This window comes from Vicugna pacos, chromosome 3, assembly GCF_048564905.1.
Source record: "Vicugna pacos chromosome 3, VicPac4, whole genome shotgun sequence".
Taxonomy (NCBI): domain Eukaryota; kingdom Metazoa; phylum Chordata; class Mammalia; order Artiodactyla; family Camelidae; genus Vicugna; species Vicugna pacos.
This window is the reverse complement of record NC_132989.1, coordinates 22,674,569-22,702,011: the sequence shown is the minus strand read 5'-3', so window position 1 is coordinate 22,702,011 and position 27,443 is coordinate 22,674,569. Positions and strand designations below refer to the sequence as shown.

Here is a 27,443-nt window from a genome sequence, read left to right as displayed (position 1 = left end):
GGTAAAGTCCTAAGTAGCATAACTATCTGCAGCAGCAGATTAATTAAAATTCACAAAAGCACTTCATAAAATTTAGTGAGATACCACTTATAAAAATGTCCATGTACATTCAAAAAGTTTGAGAATTTATCAACATCTTCTGAACACTTTTTGCCACTATTCTAAGTAGCATGTATTTTATAAGACGGTACAGGATAAAGCACATGATAAAATGATGTCTTCCTGGGTATGTTATTTTATGTGCATGGAGTTTATAAGCTATTACACAGCTCTATCCAACAGTTTCTCTAAAACAGGTGATGTCTAATAAACTACCTTTAAGCCATCACACACATATCTGTGATTTCAATAGTTTAAGCAACATATCAAATATATCAAAGGAGATGCTATCACCTCATATTACATTTTAGCTGGCAAAGGTGTAGGCAGACAACTAGTTTTAGCTGCAAAAATAGGATTTCAATTAACTTTTTAAATTAAAGTAATGATCTGAACTGAAAGAAAACTGGTTTTTTGTTTTGCCTCCTTCCATCTTTTACGGGGGCATTTTTGCTCCTAAAGCAGCAATTTAGAAGACGACCAAGGTTGTAATGATAAACTTAATAGACATGACTCTAGATATCTTCTAATCCAACCCTCCTGTTTTACAGAGAGGACACTGAGGTTTAGAGCACAGCAAGGGCCAGAATCCAGAACTCCTAATACAAGGTACTTAAATTATGAATTTAGGATAATGAATGCTCTGCTATAAATCTGGTAGACTTGGAGATCTCTATTTATAGTTCGAATATCAGTTTGAATCTTGTTCTTTTGAGCTGACATACACGGTGTGATCATTAATACAGGTGTGGCCAACAGCTCATTTCCTCTGGCCAGTATCTGTTACTTCAGGTTAGAGGACACTTGCAACATAAAGACTGATCAGAGTAAGAATCTAGGGTAAAGAAAAGCATACTGATTAACTTCACCTTACCATTTGGTTACAAGAGCAGAGGCATGCAATAACATGAAAGAAAACTCAAACTCTTCAAAAAAAATAATTCACTAAGCAGCCTAAAAATGACTGGAGAAACTCTCAGGCATGGGAGGATGGTGGCTAAGGACACAAACAGAAAAGTAGAGACTATATAAAGTACACAGCAGTGAAGGCTGAGGTCAACAACTTCCTGTAGCATTCAAATGGATAGTCTGGTGTGGTTATAGACAAGTGTTCACAAGAGGGGAATCAGGGCATCCTGGAAATGCATCCTCGAAGAAAATAGCCAAATCAAGATGCAAAAAGCTGAATTTTGGACTAACTGGAATGCAAATCCTTTTTTAAATCTTAATCATAAAATGAAGACACACAAGCAATGAGCAGACTGTATCAAAGGAGTGTGTCTGTAAAATACCTGTAACATGTATTTCACAGACAAATTAGTTAAAAGGGCAAATCTATTTGAACTGTTTATATCTCTAAGTTCTCACCAGACCTAAAATATTTCCACTGAGGAAATGAAATATATCATATAGTTCACATTTGGGCAAATATTAGCAATTGGATCATAACACATATACACTGACCAAGACATTGATAATATTGATAACAGCCAATAAAGAATACTCAACCAGAAAAAGAGCATATATGGGCTTTTTCAGACTCATGCCTATTCTTCTCTGAAAGCCACAGAGAATGATCACACAGCTACAATAAGCCCTAAAACACCAGAACATAAAGAATATATATAGTTCACTATAACTCTAGCCTTCCAACCGTCGGGCTCTTTCAGACTTAAGTATTAAATAACAAGAACTATTTTGAAACAAACATCATTTTTACAAATGTTGAGAATGCCAAAGAATTCTATAAAGAGTATTCACATCTGAAATCCCAACGTAAGGAACAATAAGAGAAACTTCACCCAACACTCCTCAAGTCAAAACAACATAGAAAAAAGAATAATGCACTAAACTTGCAATTATTTTTTTTAAATCTTCTTAAAGACACTCAGAAGTGCCTAGTTATCCAGCTGCTGCTGAAGGTGGGAAATCATCAAGCTAATTTTTAGAGTAGAGACATTTTATACTTCTCTGCAGGATGCAAACTATCCTGAATTGGAATGGGAGATGTCTCTGAAAAATAGTTCCCCTCAGCAAGAGGCTAAGAGATAAACTATGAAGACACTCTATGAGAATATCTTGACTTCTTAAGGGTAAAAGTTAACTGTTTGGAAAGATAAATAATTGTGATACAACCATACAATGAAATACGATATAGCAATGAAAATGAGTAAGTCACAATCTCAAGTAACGACATGGATGTACTTCACAAACATAATGTTGAGGAAAAGCAGCAAAGTAAAAAATATGGAGACAGATTTTGTTCATATAAAGTTGAAAAACTGTTTTGAAGGATACATACATAGGTAAAGTACAATTGTATTTTTTTTAAAATGAAATACTTATCCCCAAAGTTAGGATTACCTGGGGTTGAGGAGCAGGCAAGAATAGGAGGGAAAAACGAAGTGGGGGGCTGTGTTCTGGTGTCCTGCTATTATTTTATTCCTTGACCTAGATGATTGTTACAGGTGAATGCTTTATAATTATTGATTAAACTAAATGTATTTTATTATATATTTCTGTAAATCCTGTATTTCACTACAAAACAAATGACTAATTTTTTAAATGGAGTCCACTTTGAGTTATATACAAGCAGATGAACACGGGTGTAATTCTTGTTTAATATATAAAAATCATTCTGTCACTGGCTTTGCTCTCACGGGCCCTTCTCCATTGAAAACGCTGATAAGAATCGGTGCCTATCATATACTGTCAACTTGACATCACCTCCAAAGAGGGGGTGGTCCCATCAAATGCACAAAGGTACCAGACCAAAAGTGAAATACTTGGGGCAAAAACTGGACTTCCATCCAAGTGCCTACCAGTCACCACCCATCTATGGAAAAAATGATCCTCAACAGGCAGAGTAAAATCTCCTCAATCATGGGAACTCCTCCAAAACATGTTCTCATCACAGTCTCAGAACTCAGCCAACTATAGTGTCACAGGCACCTCCTATCCACTTCTCTTGCCACTAGTCTTTCTACTTGTTTCAGGAAGTACTGTCTAACCAAAATAGCCACTTTTGTGGAAGAGTCAGGACTTTTACAGTTTCTTAGATTTTACTTATAGCATGGGCTAGAGAGCTATTTCACAACCCTGGGACTGTAACATTCTGCGTCAGAAGTGGCATTATGCAGGCCAGAATGTCCTGGTTTCCTATTCTTATTTTTATTGTGTCACTGCTGAGCTAACCAGGGTGGTGGAAGGGGTAGTAAACACGTCAGAGATAGAGGGGAAGGAAAATGGTCAACCAGGATATGCATGTGCCTAAAATATAATAGGGACTTTAGCCTGAAGACAGATGAGCCTGAAGTAGTAACTGTTCGAGAGAGAACATAAAAGTGGTCAAAATATGTTCAAATACAACACTAAAAGCTTACAGTTATCTCAAGGATTCCAAATAGTTCACATTCATAAGGCAAAAAAGGTCAGAAATTGAGTTCCAGCTCATCTGAATGATGAATCAAAGATTTTGCAACTGCAAAAGAAGTCCACAATTATTTTCTTTCTACCTCCAAAAAGGTCAACAAAAATATAGGATGTATTTTTACTCTTTAGAAGATACTTATATCTCTTTACTCTATAAGGTTTTAACTCAACTTTAACTAAAACTGAATTTTCTCAAAAAAAATTACACTTTTTGTAGCAATGCTGTACATTTCAAAAGGAAAATTATTTTTACAAAGACAAAGGCTCAGTCATAATTCCAAATACCAATAAAACTGTCATTTCTAAAAATTATGCTTTTATTCTTTTCCACTAACAATATATAGTATATTATGTATTATACACTCAGCCATCTTTATTTGTTATCAGTATTTTTAAAAAATAGAGAATTTCCTCAATGACATAAGTAACATAACACGGTTACTCTATCATACTAAAGACATTATTTTATATTTTCTCTTGATTTGAATAGGATCAGCATCATTGTTCTACTAATCACCACTGAGATGAAATGACATTCCCTCAGAATCAGATCAATCATCTTTACAAAGGAAAAATAAAAATCCACATAACACGAACACATTGTTTGGAAATGTGAGTCTTTTATGAAAACACTTCCTAATCAACATTGTGAGTCTGTTATGAAAACACTTCCTAATCAACCCCAGTAAAGTAATTATAGTCTGAGGAATTCAACATAGGGGTATTAAAATGTAAATTTGGAATTTTAAGAAGATAAAGCCAGTAAGACAATCTTCCCAAGGTTAACAACAGTACAAGTCTTCACCCTTATAGGAAGCAATGTAACACTCTCTCAAGAGGACATGAGGGCAGGATTATCATACCCTGACCTCTGCTCCATAAGAGGAAAAGGGCCAGTAGGTGAGATACCAGGTGGGCTGACAATGTAGGTACAGCACACTAGAGTTATCAAAAGCTAAATATATTCCAGGTAAGCTTTGCACTCATAAATAAAGACTGGGGGAAAAAATCTGGAGAGGGCAAACATAAAGAAACAGTAAGAATAGAGGTGGATAAAAGGGAGCCTAGAAAATACTAACGAAGATGGTCTCTCAGATCAGAGAACCTGAATTAGACCAGCACCCATGTTATGTCATGGAAATGGTTTATCCATAGTGTCATTTATAAAGACTGTTGATGGGGGTGAAGAGGCATACACAGTGGGGTCAAGTTAACAGCTTTAGTCAGAAACCGGACCTATGGAACCAAAGCCAACACAACCTTACTTCTTCAGAGATGAAAATGTGCTAAATGGAATAGCCTCATCTTTGTCTTCAGAGTTAAGCATAAATTGTGCCTCTCCAATTTAACTGTAAGGTATCTGAGGGTAGAAATTAATAATGCTAATGATAATTAAACAGGATTAAGAGGAAACAGGCTAGACTGGCAAGAAATACTAGGGCCCAGAAAAAAAGACTGTATTCAAAAGGCAGAGTCATAACTGGGAGACCCTGGGAAAAACGATTTAGAGCTCTGAATCTGCATCAAGCTTCCCAAGTAATAGGAAACCATATTTGTAATTACTTCAACTGATGGTAGTTTACAAGAAATCAACAGAATCATTACAGAGAACAAGGGGAAAGCACCCAATTTAACACTCAGGAATCAGAAAATGCTTCTCAGGAGAAGTAGTCCTAAACTAAGATTTTAAGTATTAACAGAGCTAGACACAACACTGTAAACTGACTATACTTCAGTAAATAAATAAATATATACATACACACACACACACACATATATAAAGAAACTACATAAATACTGCTACAATAGTATACAAATTTGACATTCAATTTGTGACTGAATTTGTGGATAACTACAACATTTTTCTTTTTGAATTAAAAAAATAAAAAATGAATGAATGAATGAATAAACAAATAAATAAAATTTTAAAAAACAAAAACAACAACAAAAAAAACCAGAGCTAGTAAGAGCAGGAGGAGGAAGTTCCCAGGAGGAGGGAACTAATTTTGCTAAAATCTAATAGAAACAAAGAAAACACAGCAAGTTCTAAAAACAGAATATTTCTGCGTGTCTAGAGCATACAGCATTTAAGAGAAGGAAGAGGATATGAGGGACATGAGAGAAACAAACAGGAGTCATTTCATAAAGAGCCCTGAAGGTATGTTAAAGAGCTTGAACAATGATGGGGTTTACACAGACCAGATTAAACATTTTAGAAAGGTCATTCTAGTTGAAATATGTTAAATGGATTAGAAGAGAGAAAGCTGAAGACGGAAAAAAAACCAGTAAAGATGCTACTGCAGATAGTGGGAGCAGCTGGTTTAAAGGTAGGGGGAAAATATTCCAGAGAGAAATAACATTTAATAAAGAAACAGGGAAGAAGTAACATTCAGAGACAATACAAATCTTCCAGAATTGATGAAAGTCAATAATCCTCAAATTCAGGGAAACCAACTAATCCAAGCAGGATTAAGAAAAAAACAAAAAGACTAAATCCTCACCTAAACATATCCCAGAGAAACTACGGCATGAAAGATGAGAGCATATTAAAAGTAGCCACAGAGAAAAGACAAAGGAACAGCAATTAGACTGACAGGTAACTTCTCAACAGCCACAATGAAAGCCAGAAGTCAGTAGAATGCTATCTTCAAAAGAGCTGAGAAATTCCTAAACATATAGAGCAAAAAGAAACATATCCTCTCAACTATGCATTCAGTAACAGTGAGCAGTTACAGGACCCAGACAGTAGTCTCTAAATACCACTGCCCACTAAACTGAAAGACTAACGAGAAATTGATAAATACCATCACAGAAGTAGATTTGACACGTATCTCTCAACAATTAACTGAGTAAGGAGGAAAAAAATCAGTGAGAAACACAGAAGATCTGAACACTACAAAATTAACAATGTATGTGTGCATATGCATACATTTCAGGCTGAAGTAAGAAAATTATAAAGGTACGGCAGTGGAAAAGTATAGGATTGTTTCAGGGAAGAGAAGAGTATGTGTAGCAGACGATACTATTAAAAATACAGGTTAGGGCAGTATTGGAACGTATACTAAATGCAGAGCAGGCATCATGCGGTAACTGAATATTGAGGTAATAAGGAAACCAAAATAGTAGGAGAAATGGAAAACAAGAAACTGAATATAAACTACCTTTATGTTACTAAAGTGGAAAGGTAAATTGTCAAGTGATGAAAAACAGTATATACAGCATAATTTCTCTTTATTTAAATAACAGTGTGTATACACATATATAAACATGTTCATAAAATAAAGTTTGTAATGATACACACCAACCATAAAGATGGCACTTGAAGGTACGCAGTGAAGAGGGGAAAGTCATATTTTCATTTAATCACTTGTTTTATTTTTTTGTTTGACTGTTTTTCTTTTTTATAGTATACTTACTTTGCTTTTGTAATATAAATATCATGTAAAATGAACATTAAAAACAAAAAAAGCAATATAACTTCCTACAGTAGAGGCTAGAGTTTAACTCTGCTAGTTTTTATAGCTGTTACTAGCATTTCAAATACCCACCAAGAGGTTAGCTAATCTACTTCTATTATCTGACAGATACCAGGATACTCTTACCAGCATTTGAAAGACTCCATGAAAGGAAATATTTGGAAAATGAATTTCCTAACATTCATTAGAACTGAATAGCATGCTAAAATCATTAGTAGCAATTTTACCTTGATAATTTTTAAAATTATATAACTTAACACATTTTTTACAATGTATCTGTAACAGAGATTATAAGACAAAAACAATTTCATCCCCATGTCCTATCTAATTTCCTTAGGGTAATCAGTGTTAATTTACTAATTTATATCATTATCAATGTTCATATACAGATCTTTGCTTTTGTTTGTTTTCATAAAACGATAATTATTTATACATTACTTTGCATCTTGCTACTTATATTCATCAGGACAATTTTAGATACATTTACCAACAGCTGCAAAAACACATTTCTTATTGTCTACATGACATGGTTTCAGAGTTTTTTAAGATATTTTGTTTAGAAAACTCAGTCTAGAATAGTTAAGCTGGCAAAAATGATAAAATAGGACATAATAACCTGGTTACTACAAGATAACAGTTTTTTCTCTTTTTTTTGTTTATTTGCTTATTTGCTTTGTTTTACAATACATCTTTCTAGCTATAAATCCATTATCAAGTGTGTTTAAATTCTCATTGGTAGTCAACTAAAAATAAGCCTAAGTAACCTAAGATACTACATGCTTGCCCAGGCCATGCCAAGTCAGTGCCCCTGAGAAATCCCCAGGAGGCTACAGGGGGTGTCTGACCAATTCTGCAGAGCACTGAGTCAGATTCTGAACCACTGCCTCAAATAGCACTCAAAGAAATTAGATAAAGTGACCTATGAAGTCATTATATCCACCCCCATCTCAGGAAATCTTGGTCCCAAAGAAACAATAACCAGTTTTCTGTCCAGTCCAACTTTTACTATATACAGGACAGATCATTCACCATACCCCAAGAAGAATATTTCAACAATTTTAAAGAGTTTAACATATAAAGAAATTATAAGAATAAACTCCAATTTTCCAAAGATGTACTAACTTACTCTTACCTATCATCATTTTTTCTAGCTAAAAAAAAAATCTGTGTTTCTCACTGGAGCACCATCCTTCAGATAGTTAGTTACAGCTCAGATAGTTAATAGTCATAGCTCTAACATAATTAGAAAAAATGAAAACACTATGACATGACTTTGGCAGGCACACATTTTCGTTTAATATGACACAATAAGATAATTACTTTTTACCTAAAAGTTGACCACTACTATCAATATTCACTCAAAACTTACTTCCAATTCTTTAATTTTTTCTTCTGCTATTTTCTGTTTCTCCAGCAGCTGACTGTGAATTGCTTCCTTGGACTGAAGAATAAACCTACAAAACATGAAAAAATTGAAGATTAAGCCACATAATCACTATATTCATCAAAACCAACAGCTACATGCCACAAATATTAAACTAAGAAAACGAAAAGGATGACCTCCCAATTCAGAACAAATAAAATGCGTTATTACATTAAATAAGACAAACTCAGGAAACTACCACAGGTTTAAGCCTTCTTGGCTAAGAAGGAATAAAAACTTAAAAGTAAATTCTGCCTTCTTGTCTAAGAAGGGAATCCAAGTAGATCTGTTGACAAAAGGAAAAGGAAAAAAAAACATAAAGGGATAAAAATCTATTATAGGCTAAGAGAAAAGTTAACAAAAATTCCCCAAAACTTTAATTTTTCAGTATCTACATCAACTTATATCTAGATATTTTTCAAACAATATTTGTAAATTACAGCTCCCCCTCCAATCTTTTAATTTTTTTCTTTTTGTAACAGCAGTAACTCATGACCTTTTAAAGTCACAATCAAGTACTGTGTTAGGATCAATGCATTAGTGTTTATATGATTTCCTCACACAAAAAGCACTGTATAAAGCCCTATCTTTTATTATTATTTCCAGAGTGTATAATACCTCTTAAAAGCTCAAAATGCACAAGTGGAAATTTTCAACTTTTTCCATTTTACATTCAGGCACGTTATTTACAGATGATAGGGGTGGGACTATGGGGAAGCTTTCAAAATTAACACTGAATCTGTTTTGTGACTTTATGTTCATAATTCTTGCTGTACAGAAAGGAAGAGCAAACTATTTTATAGCCTAAAGTAAGTGAACTGAAATACTTCTCTTCCACTGGAAGCAAGGGAAAACCTCAATTACTCAAATCTCTTTCAAGATTGTCCACCTGGGCAATAATAGTTTTCAATTAAAAATTACAATTAATTAAGCAGACTGTTTCCTCTCTTTGCACATAACTTAAAGGTTTAGCCAGAAACTAAACACCATTTCTTAACAAAAAGCCAAACAAGAAAACCTATCAAGGTAGCAATACAGAGTTTCCTCTACCAACCTCACAAAAACAACACTGTGTCTAGGGAGGTTCTTACCAAGAGAGTCTGCTATTATAGTTATAAAACAAGTAAAAGCAAAACAAACAGGGCAACTCTAACTTTGCCCAGACACCTAGGAAGAAACTTGTTTTTTCTCTCCTCTTCATGAATACACCTTGGCATACGTGTAATACAGTCTGGTGAACTTCTCTTGTCACTCCACAATTAAGCATGTGTCCTGACATGGAAAGTCTAGATAATTTAACTGATGATCCTGGTCTTTAGTAGTAACCTGATCCTTTGTAAAAATCTTATTCATACATTTACTGCAAAGACAGACCATATTATTGCAAAACAAGGATTACTACATAACCCTTTGGTTCAAAATATTCTTATTTTTAGTCCAAGAGACAGATGCTATTTCTGATTTAAGACTACAGTTTACAGACTGTTTTTCTCAAAACTAATTATTTAGTGTAGTATTTGAGGAGAAGAGTTGTTTTGAACTGTAATAATTCTCAGTGACACCATATAAAAAGTATTAAAAATCCAAGCCGAAGAGTCACCAAATTATGACAATACATGCAGAATTTTACTAACAATGTGTTTTGGCCAGGGAAATAATTTTCAGAGTAAAATATACATTTTTAAATAGCACTGATTGCTGGCCAGTAAGTAGTATTCTCAAATAATAGGTCATCGGGCATTATCTTTATTAGTGTCTGGGAAATTTTCAAAGCTAAGATTAGAGGTCAAGTCATTACTTATGTGGCCTTTAAAAATAAAGTATCTGAACAGATACTAAATCCCTTGAGCAGAAAATAAAATTACTAGAAAGCAAGAACACTCAACAACAAAAACATGTTTTTCCATGGCCACACACCCCTGAGGTAGACTGTGCCAACTTCAAAGGCCAGAGAGAGATGTCACCAAAGCTGGCCAATCTACTCTAAGCCTGAGTACATCTCAGCCTTGAAAGTTTGAAACAAAGATGAGTATTAAGTAAATTCAAATGTCTACCTCAAAGAATAATTACACAGTCAAAATTCAAACAAAAAATTTATGGAAAATTTGGTTTAGTACTCAATTTAAAAAGTGCCAAAGACACACTGTACAGAGATTAGAAAGAGCCCCCAGAAACATTTGGATTTCTGGGAAAAGTCTCCAGAAAACAGCTTTATCTAGTGTTAAAAAGACACTGAATTATCAGATGCTATTTTGAAGAAAAAGGATGTATCATGGTAATGTATGAGTAATGAGCATATATAATAAATACTATATACACTATTTCTCAAAGCAGAAAATCTCAGAAATAGCCTGCCTGATAATTTATGGAAGGACAGATGGTAGATAGAGGATTCTGCAGTCAGTCCAGAATGTGCCACAAAAGAAAAATAAACCAATCATGGAGAAAAATTATTTTCATATAACAAATAATATGCCAAGAACATGCTTACAATACTCAGTATTATACAATCTACATTAGAGTCACTGCTTTGTAAAGGCCTCTACATTGGAAATCAATGCCACGTGGCCCTGCACAGTCAACTATCAAGGATATGTAGCCTGCCATTTCATTTCCTCATTAATTTATAATTTATGCCAGCTGAAAGACATACTTTTATGATGGCTTTTGGTTTTCTTTGAGAAACATCAGAAGCTGTGTTCTGAGTTGTCCTGCAGGGTGCTATATAACTTCCACTTTCTAAGGATTCAGCATTTATCAGAAATACTGTTTACCTGCCAAAACACAATCTCGGATCAGTAGCAATGCTGTCTTTTGGGTACAATTCCAAAGTACGGTAACCTGGACATACACTATTCAGAGACAACAATATGCTTATGATAATCCATTTTGTTTGAGTGGGGAATTTTTAGAAGATGTGTGAAAATATTCTATTGGCATTTAGGGAATCCACAAATTAAGTAGCACAGAAAACGCTAAAACAAGAATGATCCTATCTTGCTGCTTTGCCTTATTCCACTGGTGATGAAAACTAGTTGCACGTGTACACAAAGATCCACAAGCAAAAATAAAAATGTTTACTTTCTAATTTTTGAGCAAAACAAGAAATTAAATCCTTTAGTAAAGAAGCAACTAAAAAATTATAGTACATCCATATTGTGGAAGGCTGAGTAAGACTTCTGTGACTGGCATTATGCAGAGCAGACATCCTTTACACTCTTCCCAATTAACAACAAAGCAAAAAAAAAATTTTTTTTTTACATTTTGCTGAGCAATCATAAATTGAAGATTTCACAGTGTGGACAAAAGGGAACACTTCATGCACTATTAGTGGGAATGTAAACTGGTGCAGCCACTATGGAAAACAGTATAGAGACTCCTCAAAAAATTTAGGGAAAAAACCCAACCATATGATCCAGCAATTTCACTCTTGGGTATTTATCCAAAGAAAATGAAAATACAAATTAGAAAAGATACATTCACCCTCTATGTTCATTGCAGCATTATTTACAACAGCCAATATATGAAAGCAACCTAACTGCCCATCAATATATGAATGGATAAAGAAGATGTGAGATACACACACAGACACAGACACACACATCATGAAATATTAATCATAAAAAGAATGAAATATTCCCATTTGTGACAACGTCAATAGAACCAGAGTATGATGCTAAGTGAAATAAGTCAGATAAATACTGTATGATTTCACTTCTATGTGGAACCTAAAAAGACAAATTAATAAATATAGCGAAACAGTTACAGACACAGAGAACAAACAGGGCACTGCCAGAAGGGATAAGGGTGGGAAGAGGAAAGAAATAGGTCAGGGAGGTTAAAAGGTACAGATTTTCAGCTGCAAAATAAGTCAGTGGCATAAAATGTACAGTATGGGAACTACGTTCAGTAATTATGTATTATCTTTGTATGGTGACAAATCATAACTAGACTTACCAGATGATCATTTTGAAAGGTACAGAAATACTGAATCATGATGCTGTATAAGAGGAACAAACATAGTGTTGTAGGTCAACTATACTTCAGAAACAAAATACAAACCAACTCAGAGAAAGAGATCAGATTTGTGGTTACCAGAGGCAGTGGGTAAGGGGAGGGGAGCTGGATGAAGGCAGTCAAAAGGTACCAAATTCCAGGTATAAGATAAGTTAAGTCCTAGGGATGTAACATATAACATTATAAATACAATTAACACTGCTATATATTTATACGAAGTTGTTAAGAGAGTAAATCCTAAGAGTTCTCATCACAAGGAAAAAAACGTTTTCTTGTTTCTTTACTTTTGTATCTGTATCAGATGATATATGCTCACTAAACTTAGGTGACAATCATTTCATGATGTATGCAAGTCAAATCATTATCCTATACATCTTAAATTTATACAATGCTGTTTGTCAGTTATATCTCCATAAAACTAGAAGAAAAAAAGAAAGATTTTTCAGAGAGCCAGAATGAAGTGAAATCAGGAATTGTGGATAGCAAGAAAGCAAAAAAATTAGCTTCCACCTTGAGAGTTTCTGCTGAATCCTATACACCGTGAGCATCCATACTGGCATAGAAACAGGATATAAAACAGGAGATAAAACCTAGGTGCCATCCAAAGTGAGGATATTATTAAGAAAATCCACAATTAAAGACAGGTTCCCAAAGGGTTCCACCTTTAAGAGTGAAAAAGAAATAAACTTGTCTCTCAGTAGGTTAAAATAAAAGAAACCTGTCTATCTATATATACCTTAGTGGTGAGTAAAATGAAAAAACAAAAATGTCCCCTAAGAATTTGCAACCATAAGCTTGCATTCTCATGAGTTGTGGGCCAAATTCAACCTATTATTTGGTCCAGAAAATCTCAAGCATAGAATTTAATTTGCAGGGTTCCTAATTACGCATGTGGCAAAGGTCAAGTAAACCTGAAGATGGGTTAATAAAAATTAATCAAACTAAAACAAAAAGAGAAAAAGAGGTGTAAAAAACAAACAAACAAACAAACAAAAAAAACAAAACAAAAAATAGGATACAACATGCAAGACATAAGAGACAATATTAAACTGTCTAACATGAGTAAAGACCCAGAAAGAGGAGGAAAAAAGTAGAGAAGAAACACTGGAAGAGATAATATACAAGGATTTTCTAAAACAAATGGGAAAATAAAAAACCAAATGACAGTTCCAAGATACTCAGAGAAAAACAAGCAAAATAAACACCAAAAAAACAAAACTAGCCATAGCATAATTAAACTACCAAAAGCTAAAACTAAAAAGAAAATCTTGAAGGCAGCAAGAAAATGACACACTGCATTAAGAGAAACAAAAATAAGACTTACAGCAAACTTCTTGTCACAAACTATGCAAGGAAGAAGACAATGGCAGAACATTTTCAAAGTACTAAAAGTCAAAAGCTATTAAACCAGCATTATGCACAGTGAACATACCTCTGAAATATGAAGGGGAAATTCAAACAAAGCTGAGAGAATTCATTCCAGCAAACATATATAAAAAATTTTAAAGGTAGTTCTTCCAATGGAAGGAATATGATAACATATGGCAACTTATACAGAAATGAAAAGTACTAGACATAGGATAAATTAACATAAAGATAAAAGATGTTTTATACACACTATGATGTATAAAATAAATAAGGATCTACTATATAGCACATGGAACTATATTCAACATATTGTAATATTCTATAGTGGAAAAGAACCTGAAAAAGACTACACACAAACACAGACACACACATACATAACCAAATCACTTTGTTCTATACCTGAAACTAACACAACATTGTAAATCAAGCACACCTCAATAAAATTTTTTTAAAAGTAAAAAAGAACTTTTTCCTTATTGTTAATCATTTTAAAAGATAGTTGACTGTCTAGTGCATGTGTTGGCAAACTATGGCTTGCAGGCCAAACCAGCCACACTCCTTTGTTTACAGAATGTCAAATGTGCTTTCTCCCAACAATGGCAGAGTTAACAGAGACAGCTGTGACAGAGATCATATGGCCAGCAAAACCAAAAATACTTACCATATGCCCCATTACAAAACAAGCTTGCCAACTCATGATCTAAAGCAAAACAGCAATGATATATACTTTGGGCTTCATAATGTATGTAAAAAAAAGAATGCTGAGGAGATTTAAAATATATTAAGATGAAGTGGCATAATATTATTTAAAAGTAGGTTTCACTAAATTAAAGACATTGTAAAAAAAATAGGACAATCACTAAATAAATAAATGTTTTACTAAGGACTAATAAGCAAAAAGTGAAAATAAAATAGGGTCATAAAATATACTCAATCTAAAAGAAGGCAGGAAAAAAAAGGAATAAAGAATAAATGAGGCAAAGAGAAAGCAAGCAAGATGGAAGATTTAAATCCAAATATAATTACAACTATAGTAATAATTACTAGAAACGTAAATGATCTAGAGACCCCAATTAAAAGGCAAAGACTGTCAGACTTGAATTTAAAAGCAGGACCCTTAAAAAAAATAAAAAATTAAAAATAAAAATAAAAGCAGGACCCAACTACATGCAATCACAAGAAATTCATATTTTAAATAAAAAGAAACAGATAAATTCCAAGTAAAAGCAAGATGATACCAACTAGGATGGCAATAATCAAAAAGACAGATAATAACAAGTGTTGGAGAGGATATGGAAAAGTTGGAACCTCATACTTTGCTAGTAGATACGTAAAATGGTATAGCTGCTGTGGAAAATATTCTGGCAGTTCCTCAAAAAGTTAAACACAGAGTTACCATTCAGCAATTCTACTCCAAGAAATATAACCAAGAGAAAAAAAACAAAAACCACTCACATATATATACAAAAAAACTTGACTAAATTTTCAAAGCAGATTATTTATGACAGCTAAAAAGTGGAAACAACTGAGATGCCCAACAACTGATGAATGGATAAATAATATGTGGCATAGCCATATAATGGAACATTACTTGGCATAAAAAGGAATCAAATAGTGATTCATGCTACAGTATAGATTAACCTTTAACACACAATGCTGAGAAGAGAGAAATAATCACATATTGTATGACTTTACAATTCTGTTTATACGAAATGTCCAGAAAAGGCAAATCTATACAGACAGAATGACTAACAATTGGCACACAAAGTAGTATAGCCACTTTGGAAAAGAGTTTGGCAGTTTCTTACGAACATAATCAATTATTCACCATTCAAGATAGCAATCCCACTGCTAGGTATCTACCTAAGAGAAATAAAAACATACATCTATGCAAAGAACTGTACACAAATATTTATGGCTGTTATTCAGAATTGTCCCAAACTAGAAACAATTCAATGTCTATCAACAACTGAATGGACAAATTGTAGTACAACTACACAGTGGAATCCTATTCAGCAATAAAATGGAAAAAAAATACTGATACACCCATCAATACAGAGAGATATCAAAAGCATTATTCTAACTCAAAGAAGACGAACACAAAAGGCTACACACATGATGATTCTACTTAAATAATATGCTTAAAAAGGAAAAACTACAAAAACAAAAACAAAAAGACAGATCAACAGTTGCTAGGGAATGGTACTAAAGAGAGAGAACTGATTACAAATGGTCATAAAGGAATGTTTCGAGGAGTTGTATATATTGTATAGTTTAACTGTAGTGATAATTACACAGCAGTATACATATGTTCATCAAAACATGTATAACTGTACAACTAAAACAGGTAAGTTCTACTCTGTATAACTTACATACGTGTAAAACAAAAACACAATAAGGAAATGACATTACTTCCAACAAAATGGGAACAACAGATTAATCCTAAAATGACAGTAAAGTAAATACATTTAGGAATCTCAAATGTGACAAAGGAAAAGAACAAAATCACTTTTTTTATGAAATAAAATTGGGTAGTATAAATCAAGAAGACTGATGACAAAAAGAACCAAATTCTGGAATTTAAAAATAGAAAAAATAACTAAGATTACAATAATTAGCTAAAGGATATACAAAAAAAAAAAAGATGTAAAATGTGATATCAAAAATAAAAAGCATGGTGAGAAAGAAAAATACCATATGAGATCGCTCATATGTGGAATCTAAAAAACAAACAAAAACAAAGCATAAATACAGGACAGAAATAGACTCATGGACAGAGAATACAGACTTGTGGTTACCGGGGGGGGGGGGGGGGAGGGTAGAGGGTGGGAAGGGATAGACTGGGATTTCAAAATTATAGAATAGATAAACAAGATTACACTGTATAGCACAGGGAAATATACACAAAATGTTATGATAAATCATAGAGAAAAAATGTGACAATGAGTGTGTATATGTCCATGAATGAAAAATTGTGCTGAACACTGGAATTTGACACAACACTGTAAAATGATTATGAATCAATAAAAAATGTAAAAAAAAAAACTGAAAAAAAAAATAAAAAGCATGGAAAGTGTTGATAACTACAGCAAACAATAAAAGGATAAACATGAAGACGTAGAGGACATCAAAATCATAAAAACTGGAGGAGAGGAAGAAAATGTAGAGTTTCTTTTAGAATGTGTTTGAGCCTATATGACTACCAGTCTAAAGCAAGTAGATATAGTAATAGGTTAACATACTGAAAAAATAGTATAAACACAAATCAAAGACATATAATAGATTCAGAAAAACCAAAAAGAAGAGAATACAAACATAACACAAAAGAAAACCATCAAACCACAAAAGGAAAAACAAAAAGAAAGGAACAAAGAAGAAATACAAAATCACTGGAAAATAAGGCTTAAAATGACAAATACATCTCTATTAATAATTACCTTAGACGTCAATGGGCTAAATGCTCCAATCAAGACACAGAGTGGCAAATGGGATTTTTTTTAAAACGAAAAGAGCCTACAAATGCTGCCTACAAGAGACCCACTTCAGGGTGAAGGATCCACATAGACTGAAAGTGAGGGGATGGAAAACGATATTTCATGCAAGTGGAAATGACAAGAAAGCAAGGATAGCAATACTAATATTAAACAAAACATTCTTTATAACAAAGGCTATAAAGAAAGATAAAAAGAAATGCTATATAATAATAAAAAGATCAATACAAGAAGAGGATATTGTACTCTTTAATGTATATGCACCCAATATAAGCACACATAAGTACATAAAACAAGTATCAACAGACAGAAAGGGAGAAACTGACAGGAATACAGTAATAGTAGGAGACTAACACTCCACTCACATCAATAGACAGATCTCTCAAACAGAAAATCAATAAGGCAACAGAGATTCTAAATGATACAATAAAACAGATCAAATCGACAGTTTCAGGACATTACATCCAAAAAAATGAGAATATGCATTCTTTTCAAGTGCATATGGAACATTCTCTAGGACTGATTACATACTAAGACAGAAGACAAGCCTAAACAAATTTAAAAAGATAGAAATTATCTCAAGCATCTTTTCTGACCACAATGGCGTGAAACTAGAAATCACAGAAAGAAACGAGAAAAAACCCATCACGTGGAGACTAAACAACATGTTATGAAAAAACTAATGGGTCAATAATGAAATCAAAGAAATTTTAAAATACCTTGAGACAAATGACAATGAAAGCACAACCATACAAAAATCTATGGGATGCAGGAAAAGTAGTTTTTAGAAGTTCACAGCGATACAGGTCTTCCTCAAAAAAACAAGAACTCTTTCAAATAAACAACCTAAACTAACACCTAGAACAATTAGAAAAAGAACAGACAAACCTAAAGTCGATAGAATGAAGGAAATAATAAAGAGCAGATAGGAAATAAATTAAGAAGATATTTAAAAACAGAAAAAAAATGAATAAAATCAAGAGCTGGTTCTTTGAAAAGGTAATAAACAAAACTGACAAACCGCTGGCGAATGTCAGCAAGAAGAGAGGATCCAAATAAACAAAAAATAAAAGAGGAAAAATAACAAAAGATACCACAGAAATACAAAAACCATAAGAGAATACTATGAACAATTATATGCCATCAAATTGAACAACCTAGAAGAAATGGAAAAGTTTCTAGAAACATACAGCCCACCAAAACTGAATCAAGAAGAAATAGATCATTTGAACACACCAATCACTAGAAATGAAATAGAATCTTTAAAAACACAAAAAACAAAACAAAAACAAAACCAAAAACCTCCCTGCAAACACAAGTCCCAGATCAGACGACTTCACTGGGGAATTCTACCAAACATAAAAAGAACTCTTCTGGTCCTTCTCAAATTCTTCCAAGAGACTGAAAAGGAGGGAGTACTCCCAAACTCATTCTACTAAGCCACCATCACCCTGATACCTAAACCAGACAAAGACACTACGAAAAAGAAAATTACAGGCCAATATCACTGATGAACATATATGCAAAAGTTCTCAACAAAATATTAGCAAACAGAATCCAACAACACATATAAAAGATCATACACCATGATCAAGCTGGATTCATCCCAAGGACACAAGGATGGTTCAATATATCCATATCGACCACTGTGATACACCACATCCACAAAAGAAATGACAAAAACCACATGATCACCTCAATAGATGCAGAAAAAGCATTCGATAAAATTCAACACCCATTTATGATATAAACTCTTACCAAAATGGGTATAGAGGGAACATATGTCAACATAATAAAAGCTATTTATGACAAAACCACAGCCAGCATAATACTCAATGCTGAAAAACCGACAGCCTTCCCACTAAAATCTGGAACAAGACAAGGATGCCCACTCTCACCACTTCTATTCAGCATAGTCTTGGAAGTCCTAGCCAGAGCAATCAGGCAAGAACAAGAAATAAAAGAGATCCAAATTGGACAAGAAGAGATAAAACTGTCACTATATGCGGATGATATGATACTATATATAGAACACTCTAAAAGCTCCACACATAAACTACTAGAGCTGATAAAAAGAATTCAGCAAGGTAGCAGAATACAAGATTGACATACACAAATCAGTTGCATTTCTTTACACTAACAATGCATTAGCAGGAAAAGAAAGTAAAGACACAATCCCTTTTAAAATCACATCCAAAACAATAAAATACTTAGGAATACATCTCACCAAGGAGATGAAAGATTTATACATGGAGAACTACAAAACGCTGATTAAGGAAATTAAAGATTACTTAAAGAAAGGGAAAGATATCCCATGCTCTTGGATTGGAAGAATCAATACTGTTAAAATGGCCATAGTGCCCAAGGCAATCTACAGATTTAATGTGATCCCTAATTACCCAGGTCATTTTTCACAGAGCTATAAGAAACAATCCTAAAATTTATAATTTATATGTAATCACAAAAAACCAAAATTGCCAAAGCAATACTGAAGAAAAAGAACGAAGCTGGAGGAATAACCCTTCTAGACTTCAGACTACAAAGCTACCATAATCAAAACAGCGTGGTACTGGCATAAAAACAGACATATGGATCAACAGAATATAGAGCCCAGAAATAAACCCACAGACCTATGGTCAATTAATCTTCAACAAAGAAGGCAAGAATATACAATGGAGAAAAGACAGTCTCTTCAGCAAGTGGTGTTGGGAAAACTGGAGAGCAGCATGTAAATCTATGAAGTTAGAACACTCCGACTGGGATTTCAAAATTGTAGAACAGATAAACAAGATTATACTGTATACACAACATTGTAAAATGATTATAAATCAATAAAAAATGTTAAAAAAAAAGATTATACTGTATAGCACAGAGAAAGATACACAAAATCTTATGGTAGCTCACAGAGGAAAAAATGTGATAATAAGTGTGTATATGTCCATGTATGACTGAAAAATTGTGCTGAACACTAGAATTTGACACATTGTAAAATGATTAAAATCAATAAAAAATGTTAAAAAAAAAAAGAACACTCCCTCACTCCATACATAAAAATAAACTCAAAATGGCCTAAAGACTTAAATGTAAGACACAACACAATAAATCTTCTAGAAGAAAACATAGGCAAAACATTCTCTGACAAATCTTAACAATGTTCTTCTAGGGCAACCTACCCAGGCAATAGAAATAAGAGCAAAAATAAACAAATGGGACCTAATTAAACTTACAAGCTTTTGCACAGCAAAGGAAACCATAAGCAAAACAAAAAGGCAACCTACGGAATGGGAGAAAATACTTGCAAATGATGTGACTGACAAAGGCTTAACTTCTAGCATATATAAACAGCTCATACAACTTAATAAGAAAAAAACAAAAACACCAATCCAAAAATGGGCAGAAGACCTAAGCAAGCACTTCTTCAGTGAAGACATACAAACAGCCAATAGGCACATGAAAAAATGCTCAGTATCACCAATCATCAGAGAAATGCAAATCAAAACTACAATGAGGTATCACCTCACACCAGCCAGAACGGCCATCATTAAAAAGTCTACAAACGATCAATGCTGGAGAGGGTGTGGAGAACAGGGAACCCTCTGCTACTGGTGGGGGTGTAGATTGGTGCAACCACTATGGAGGACAGCATGGAGGTTCCTTAAAAAACTAAAAATAGACTAACCATGTGATCCAGCAATCCCACTCCTGGGCATGTACCTGGAGAAAAATATAATTGAAAAAGACACATGCACCCCAATGTTGATAGCAGCACTATTTACAACAACCAAGACATGGGAACAACCCAAATGTCCATCAACAGTTGACTGGATAAAGAAGAAGTGTGTGTGTGGGGGGGGTGTACATACATACATAAATGTATGTATATATGTGTGTATGAATGTAGGTATATACGTACACACATACACATACAATGAAATACTACTCAGCCATAAAAAAGAATAAAATAATGTCATTTGCAGCAACATGGAAGGACCTAGAGATTGTCATTCTATGTGAAGCCAGAAAGAGAAAGAAAAATACCATATGATATCACTCATACGTGGAAACTAAAAAAAAAAAAGAAAGGACACTATGAATTCATCTACAAAACAGTAACAGACTTGTAGACATAGTAAATAATCTTATGGTTACTGGGCAAAGTGGGTGGGAAGGGATAAATTTGAGAGTTTGAGATTTACAAATGTTAGCCACTATATATAAAAATAGATTTTAAAAAAAGTTCCTGCTGTATAGCACTGTGAACTATGTTCAATATCTTGTAATAACCTCTAATGAAAAAAATATAAAAATGAATATATATATATATTTATATCCATGACTGGGACATTGTGCTGTACACCAGAAATTGACACACTGTAAATGATGGTACTTCAATAAAAAAAAAATAAATAAAAGGCTAAAGCTCTACACTGTTCTTAGAAACAATCAGTATATGTATGTAAACTAAAAAAAAAATGTGCAGTATATTGTATATATGTATTTACATGCAATATATTGTATATGTGTAAATTGTAACAATTCTACCTAATAATACTGAAAAATAAAAAATAAATAAATTTAACAAAGAAATCTGTTGCATTTCTTTACACTAACAATGAAATATTAGAAAGGAAAAGTAAAAAAAAAAATCCCTTTTAAAACCACATTAAAAAAAAAAATACTTAGGAATAAACCTGACCAAGAAGGTAGAAAGATTTGTATCCTGAGAACTATACAACATTGATAAAGGTAACTTAAGATGATTCCAAAAATGGAAAACTATCCTGTGCTCTCAGATTGGAAGAATTAATATTGCTGAAGTATCCATACTACCTAAAGCAATTTATAGATTTAATTTTTTAAAAAAACAAAAAACATTACAGGGGGAATAATGTTGAGCTTTACAAAGGAATCAAACTTAACTTGTTATCAACTTAAAATAGACTCTTATAGATATGTTGTTGAATGTAAGCCTCATGGTAACCACAAAACCAAGACCTACAGTACATACACAAAATATAAAGAGAAAGGAATATAAACATACAACTAAAGAAAGTCACCAAACCACAAAGGAAGAGACCAAGAGAAGCAAAAAATAGACAGAACTACAAAAACAGCCAATAACAACCAACAAAATGTCAATAAGTACATACCTATTAAGAATTACTTTAAATGTAAGTGGACTAAAATCTCTAAAAGACAGAATGGCTGAATGGATTAAAAAAACACATACAACCCATTTACGTGCTGCCTAGAAGAGACTCCCTTTAGATGTAAGGAAAACACAGACACAGAATTAGAGTTTTTGCTTTTTTCGGATATATACCCAAGAGTGGAACTGCTGCTCATGTGTCTACCAAACATTTAATGAATTAATAGCAATCCTTCTAAAACTCTTCCAAAAAATGGAAGAGGAGGGAACTTATTCAAATTCATTTTATGAGGCCAGAATTACCCTGAAACCAAAACCAGACAACGATGCCACAACAAAATTACTGGCCAGTATCCCTGATGAATATAGATGCAAAAACCCTCAACAAAATCAGCAAACCAAATACAACAATACATTAAAAGAATCATACACCATGATCAAGCGGGATGTATTCCAGGGATGCAAGGATGGTTCAACATCTGCAAATCAGTCAGTATGATACACCACGTTAACAAAATAGAGAATAAAAATCATAAGATCATATCAACAGATGGAAAAAAGGAAGGACAAAATTTAACATCCATTTATGCTAAAAACTCTCAACAAAGCAGATGTAGAGGGAACGTACCTCAATATAATAGAGGCCATATAGACAAGCCCACAGCTAACATCAGGAACAAGACAAAGATGCCCATTCTCACAACTTCTTTCAACATAACTTTAGAAGTCTCACTAGAACAATTCAGCAAGAAAAATAAATAAAAGGCATCCAAATTGGAAAGGAAGAAATGAAATTACCATGACATACAGATGACATACTACTATACAAGTATACCTCAGAGATATTTCAGGTGTGGTTCCAGGCCACTGCAATAAAGTGAATCTTGCAATAAAATGAGTCACATTAATTTTTTGGTTCCCTAGTGCACATAAAAGTTAATGTTTACACTATACTGTGGCCCATTAAAAGTGTAAGAGCATTGTGTCTTTTTTTAAAAAGTACATACCTAATGAAAAAATACTTTATTTTTTTTAAATGCTAACCCATCACCTGAGACTTCACCAAGTCATAATCATTTTGCTAATGGAGGGTTTGAAATACTGTGAGAATTATCAAAATGGTACACAGATGTGAAGTGAGCAAATGCTGTTTGAAAATGGCACCAAGAGACTTACTCAATCCAGGGTTGTCACAAACTTTCAATTTGTAAATAATGTAATAAATGCAAAGTGCAATAAAGTGAAGAACTTATAAAACAAGATGTGCCAGTACAGAAAACCCTAAAGACTTCATCAAAAACTGCTAGAACTAATAAATTCAGTAAAGTTACAGGATACAAAATCAAAACACAAAAATCTGTTGCATTTCTAACATTAACAGAAGATAAATCAAGAAAACAATCCCATTTATAGTTGCATGAAAAGAACAAAATACTTAGGAAAAATTTAACCAGAGGTGAAAGACCTATATGTTGAAAACTCTAAGACATTAACAAAAGAAATTGAAGAAGACACAAATAAATGGAAAGATATTTCATGTTCATGGATTGGAAGAATATTGTTAAGTGTCCATACCTCCCAAAGCAATCTTCAGATTCAGTGCAATATCTAACAAAGTTCCATTAGCAATTTTCAGAAATAGAATATGCCATCCTAAAATTTGTATAAGAGACCTCAAATAACCAAAGTAATCTTGAGCAGGAACAAAGCTGGAGGCATCCTGCTCCCTGATTTCAAACTATATTACAGAACTATAGTAATTAAAACAGTATGGTATTTGGCATAAAACTGACACAGATCAATGGAACAGAATACAGAGCCCAGAAATAAACCCTTGCATATGTTGTCAATTGATGTACAACAAAGGAACCAAGAATATACAATGGGAAAAGACAGTCTCTGCAATAAACAGTGCTGGGTAAACTGGACAGCCATGTGCAAAGGAATAAAATTGTTCCAATGTCATACATTATACACAAAAATTAATCCAAAATGGAATAAAGACTCAAACAGAAGACCTGAAATCATAAAATTCGTAGAAGAAAACAGGCAGTAAGCTCTTTGACATTGGTCTTGGTAATGATTTTCTAAATTTGACACCAATAACAAAGGCAAAAAAAGTGAAAGTAAACAAGTGGGACTACATCAAACTAAAAAGCTTCTGCATAGCAAAGGAAATCATCGATAAAATGAAAAGACAACCTATGAAAGGGAGAAAATATATGCAAATCACATATCTGATAAGGGGTTAATATCCAAAATATGTTTAAAAAAAAACCATACAACTCAATAGCAAAAAAATAAACAATCAGATTAAAAATTGGGCAGAGGATCTGAATAGACATTTTTCCAAAGACATACAGATGACCAACAGATACATGAAAAGGTGCTCAACAACAGTAATTATCAGAGAAATGCAAGTCAAAACCACAATAAGACATCACCCACATCTGTCAGAAAGGCTGTTATCAAAAAGACAAGAAATAACAAGCGTAGGTGAAGATGTGGAGAAGTGTATGTGCACTGTTGGTGGGAATTCAAACTGGTGCAGCAACTATGGAAAACAGTATGAAGGTTCCTCAAAAAATTAAAAACAGAACTACCATATGATCCAGCAATTCCACTTCTAGGTATTTATCTGAAGAAAATGACACAATAACTCAAAAGATATACGCACCACCATGTTCACTGCAGCATTATTTACAATAGCCAAGACATGGTAGCAACCTAAGTGTCCCTCAATGGATGGATGAATATAAAAAACAAGACATTATATATATATATATATATATATATATATATATATATATATATACACACATACACACACACACACACACACACACATACATACATATACATAATGAATTATTATTCAGCACTAAAGAAAGAGGGAAATCTTGCCATTAGTAACAGCATGGAGAGACCCTGAGGGCTTTATGCTAACTGAAATAACTCAGAGAAAGGCAAACCATGTATGATCTTGATTATAAGTACAATCTAAAAGAAAAAACACTAACCTCATAAATAAAGGAACAAACTGATGGTTGCCAGAGGTGGGGAGTGGGTGAAATGGGTAAAGGTGATCACAAGGTGCAAATGTCCAGTTATAAAATAAATAAGCTATGGGAATGCAATGTACAGCATGGTGACTGTAGTTAATAATACTGCATTGTATATTTAAATGCTGCTAACAGAGTAAATCTTAATTGTCACCAGAAGAAAAAAAAGTTCATGTGTGACAATGGATCTTAACTAGACTTATTGTGGTAATCACTTCACAATATATACAAATATCAAATCATTATGTTGTATGTCTCAAACTAATACAATGTCGTATGTCAATTACATCTCAGTTTAAAAATAAATCAAACACCAACTTGGGTATTTACCAAATATATATATGTATACCACCAGACACATAAATAGAAAAATGTGACCATAACCAGGAGAAAATTCAGTCAAAAGAAACAGATTCAGAGAGCAATAAAGCAATTAGCAGATAGATAAAAGCTTCAAAAAGTAACAAAAATATGATTAAGATTTAAACAAAAAGACATGAACTTAACAAGCAGAGTAATTAAAGATACAAAAAAGAATATCACCTCACACCAGTCAAAAGAAAGTCACAAACAATAAAAGCTGGAGAGAGTGTGGAGAAAAGGTAACCCTCCTACACTGCTGTTAAGAATGTCATTTGTCGCAACTACTATAGAAAACAGTATGGAGATTCCTTTAAAAGTAAAAACAGACTTACCATATGATCCAGCAATCCCACTCCTGGGCATCTATCCTAAGCTCTAATTTGAAAAGATACATTCACCCCAATGTTCATAGCAGCACTGTTCACAATAGTAAAGACATGGAAGCAACCTAAATGTCCATTAACAGATGTCTGTATAAAAAAGTTGTGGGTGTGGGGATGTGGGTGAGGGGGTGTTGGTGGGTGTGTGAGGGTGAGTGAAATACTATCTGGCCATGAAAAAGAATAAAATAATGCCATTTACAGCAACATAGATGGATCTGGAGATTGTCATACTAAGTGAAGTAAGCCAGAAAGAGAAAGAAAAATACCGTATGATATCACGTAAATGTGGAATTTAAAAAAAATGACAAAGATATACTTATTTACAAAACAGAAACAGACACAGAAACTTATGGTTACCAGGGAGGAAAGGGGTAGAAAGGGATAAATTGGGACTTTGAGAATTGCAGATACTATTATATATAAAATAGATAAACAACAAGTTTCTACTGTATAGCACAGGGAACTATATTCAATATCTTACAGAAACCTATAATGAAAAAGAATATGAAAAGGAATATATGTATGTACATGTATGACTGAAACATTATGCTGTACACCAGAGACTGACCCAACATTGTAAACTGACTATACTTTAATAAAAAAAAAACTGTCAATCACTATTATTGTATACTTGTAATTAATTTTGTACATCAACTATATTTCAATTTTAAAAAAGATAAAAAAGAGGCAAGTGCTATTTCTGGTGATAAAAAGTATAATATTTAAAGTTAAAAAAATTCACTGGATAGGCTTTATAGCAAATTAGACACTGTAGAAGAAAACATCAATAAACTCAAAGATATAGCAATAGAACTACCAAAATGAAGCACTGTGAGAAAAAAAAACAGAAAACAAAAGAAATGAGCTATCAAGCCATGAAAATACACAGAGAAAATTTAAATACATTATTACTAAGTTAAAGAAGCCAGTAATGAGAAGGCTCTACTTTGTATGATTCCAACTATATGACATTCTGGAAAAGGCAGAACTATAGAGATAGTAAAAGATCAAGGGTTTGGGGAGGGAAAGAAGGATGAATAGGTGGAGTACAGAGGATTTGGGAGACAGTGAAACTATTCTGTATGATACTGTAATGGCAGATACAAGACATTACATATTTGTCAAAACCTATATAACTGTATAAAATAGTGAACCCTAATGTAAAACTGTGGACCTTAGT

General features: G+C 33.3%; 1 protein-coding gene across 2 annotated transcripts in view; it reads right to left on the bottom strand.

Annotated features, from left to right (window-relative positions):
- The window catches only part of PFDN1 (prefoldin subunit 1), a 59,888-nt gene that overhangs the window by 19,322 nt on the left and 13,123 nt on the right, over positions 1 to 27,443 (bottom strand). For both annotated transcript variants that reach the window (XM_072956570.1, XM_006204563.4), the window contains exon 3: positions 8,377 to 8,461. In XM_072956570.1, the coding sequence (XP_072812671.1) occupies positions 8,377 to 8,461 (85 nt within the window). The remainder of the gene's footprint in view (positions 1 to 8,376; positions 8,462 to 27,443) is intronic.